This window comes from Fragaria vesca, linkage group LG2 (genome assembly GCF_000184155.1).
Source record: "Fragaria vesca subsp. vesca linkage group LG2, FraVesHawaii_1.0, whole genome shotgun sequence".
NCBI lineage: Eukaryota > Viridiplantae > Streptophyta > Magnoliopsida > Rosales > Rosaceae > Fragaria > Fragaria vesca.
Window position 1 is genome coordinate 32668912 of NC_020492.1, and position 3473 is coordinate 32672384.

General features: G+C 37.8%; 1 protein-coding gene across 1 annotated transcript; it reads left to right on the top strand.

The window, feature by feature from the left end:
• The first annotated feature begins 853 nt into the window (after positions 1-853).
• Positions 854-3473, top strand: LOC101306881. The gene is made up of 6 exons (XM_004291854.1): positions 854-915; positions 1812-2017; positions 2141-2367; positions 2480-2611; positions 2767-3103; positions 3196-3473. Exons 2-6 carry the CDS (start codon positions 1858-1860, stop codon positions 3438-3440), a joined length of 1101 nt encoding a protein of 366 aa, XP_004291902.1. The 5' UTR covers positions 854-915; positions 1812-1857; the 3' UTR covers positions 3441-3473.

Below are 3473 nucleotides of genomic sequence, written 5' to 3' on the forward strand. Positions count from 1 at the left end.
CTCGCCGTTTCGGCGGGCCCTAATTTTGCTGTTAATAATCTCCCGCCGTGTCAAAATGGGCCCCCGAATCTAATGGGCACTGAGTCAGTCGTTGAGCTGCCCAAGCCCACTGGTGGCATGTGACAGTTGTAATGAACAAGTGACAAAGATGGATTCTGTCTTTAGCGGAGATTTTTTGATAGGTTGACGACAATATACTATTTTGGGGAAATACTGAGACATATTTGGGTGTTAATCGTTAGGCGTTAGTATACAGCTATAGCCTTTTGATGGGATGTGATTATAATACTTGTGTTTTTTTTGGAAAAAATGATGTGAATTTTGTTCTTTGTTTTCCCCTTCACAAGAAAACGACGTGATTGTTTAAAGCATAAGGTACTAATTTGATAATATTAAATGAAGATGTGTTTCAGTTAGTTTGTGGATCGAATTCAACATTTAGTTTTAACACCTTCTTTTTGAAACAGCTAATAAAGCATTGTAGCCAACATTCAAACACACGACGTGTGAGTTTCACATCTTCAACGTTCCTTATTTCCTTATATCACTAGTCAGAATGATTCTAAGAAATTAAAGGAATATTATTGACTATGTCTTCGTTGCGTTAATGTACTGTTAATGTATCAATATCATTGATTTATTGGTCCAGAAAGTATTGAAAAATTGGAAGTTTCAAGGAAAGGTCGGCAGAGCAGGAGAGTGGAGGAGGAGAGGGTCCACCAAGAATGAACGGATTGCGTATCTCCGCCAATGACGAAGCACCACGTTGTACGAACCATGACTCGGTCAGTCTCACAGTCACTGTCCACTCACAGCAGCCCTATAAATAGAGTTGGTCCAGACCTGTTGGATTAACGATTAAGGAAACCAAGAGCAGCTACAGAGACTCCCTGGTCTTCCCCAGAAGACCAAAAGGTTAGAACTTTCAACTCACCAACCAGCTTGGCTTTCAAGTTCTTACCAATTCAGTGTTAGATTGGGGTTTCGATCATATTGCAGTTGTGTGCAGTTTCATTCTTCTAAGCCTTCACTTGAAACCAATATGTAATCTTGTAGGATAGGTTTGAGCTTGAAGGAGTTTGTTCGTAGCTTTACTGAAATCTATTTGTTTTTGAGGAAATGAAAAGATGAGAAATTTGACTTCTTTTTGGGGGGTGTACTTTGTGGTAGTGCCGGGGGTGGAGTTGAGGGAGGCCCAACTAGTAAAAGATTTTGGAATTCTGTGATGTAACTTCTTGTTGCTGTGAATCCTGTGATACATTCTGAACTTGATCATGATCTTTTTACCCTATGAGGTAGATTGGATGATTCTGGTTACCAAGTTATGTAGTATTTGGGTTTTGATGATGATGCCTTTTAGCTTATGTGATTATGCAGTAGATTCATAGATTTCAATTTTCATTTTTGATCTGCAATTGGGAGTCAAACAAGCAGAGAATTTTAGTCAGTAATGTGATTCAAGGTTGGTTCTATTAGTTGGAGAAAGCAGCTGTCATGTTCAGTGATCATCCATACAGTACATCTCAGTTATTAGTTGATTATCATTGTATCTTTACAGCCATCATGGCCTTGCTAATTAGGAAACACATTCGAGATTGTTCATATACTTTATCTGTAACTAATACAAAAAATCTTCTATTTGTGATTGATGCAAGAAACTTAGGTTTTGGAATCTGTCTGGAGTCTATTTGATCCTTATTTGAAAAAATTCAAGTCAGGCTAAAATAATTTTGGAGCATACTTGATATCTGATCTATCTTTCCTGACTATATATAGCTTATAAATTGGTGATTTCCATTTTTCTTTTGTAGACTCTTTGGGGATTAATTTCGTTTCCTAATCTTGGAGTCGGTTGCCATGCGTCCACAAGCTGTCCTGCCTGCTGATATTGGTGTTCACTGTACCGATAAGGAGCTTTGTATGTTTTTACAGAAACTTACGAGTGGATCACCACTTCCAAGAAATGTGATCAATGATGTGAACCCTTACAATTACATGCCCTCAAATTTACCACCTGGTATTCTTCATCTCTCTCACAATTATATAATCCTTCAATCTCTGAGAACTTTCCAAATTTTATTTCATCTTGTTATGGATTCAGTAATTTACATTTTCTCTAATCAGACCCTATATAATGCAGGTAGTTTTTGGTACTTGATTCGCTCTAATGAGAGCAAAGATACAAGTCTTGGATACTGGAGCCCCACAGAGGAGGCATGTAAAATATTCACAGACTCTGTCATCACTGGTTGGAGAAATACTCTTGAATTCTATGAAGGCCAAGCACCTCATGAATATAAAACCAATTGGAGAATGCAAGAGTACAGGATAACTTACCATAAAGTTTCAGAAAATAGCAAGACAAAGGTAATTATAGGAGGTCTGCATGATCTGTATGATTGTTTTCCTGATATGTTCTATTTATTTGTTCTCTACCCAACCTGCCAGTCATTTGCCAGTTTGGTTGGATAATGTGCAGGAAGCCAATTTGCTTTGCAGAGTCCAGTCTGTTGGTGCTGAATGTAAAAACCCTATTGCTAATTGCTTCTCACAACCAGTTGTTTCTCTTGCCGAGACATGTACTGGACATGCTTCCACAAGCAAACCTCAGGTTACCATCCTGGTCACATATTTAATATGTATATGTTTCATGTTTGGCTTCATTGGTGTGCAGTTCATTTTTTATGCAGCTTCAACTTCTTGGAACAACAATCTTTGTTATCAGCTCAATTTTAAGTCTTGATACAAATTTTATACATCTTATAGGTCATCAAGGATAATGAAACAGGGACCTTAACTGTTACAGAAAGGCTTCCAGATCATCAAGTCGAAATCATGCCTGAGATTGAGATAGATTTTCCTTTTGGAGATGACTACATTGAATTGCGGGATCTTGATAGACCAGCATCATTTTCTTCTAGTTCAAATTCAAGTTGCTTGACAATGTCATCAGACGAATGCTTTGATTCCCTGGCTTTGTTGGAAGAACTAGAACCCAAAACTAGTCAAGACCAGGCTAATAAGAATGCAGGCTGCAAATACAGTATTTCTGTATCTCAAAAACCAGATGAGTTGGTTATGTATGCAGCAGCCTCTTCCTCAGGTACATACAAAAATGCTTCAGTTCATTATTGCTTAATATGAATTTTTTGTCAGTTTCAGAAGCTTAAAAATACTGTTGGATTTGGTTTGTAGGATCTTTGAACAAATCTCCAAATGAAGAAAAGGTCAAAAGTCATTCTTCTAAGATTCCCAGTTCAGCAGTCTGCGTTAAGAATAAAGAAAAGACAACAAAGAAACTGAGCAGAAATGAAATGCCAGACCAAGGGAATGAAGCTATCTCAAATTCACATACGGCAACACCTCCAGGGGGAAAGAAGGCTACTGTTGTCAAAACCAAGAAGCTGAAGAAAAGGTATCTTTGCTTCATGCCATGTTAGAACTTGATCCTGATGTGTTTGCTCTATGATGTA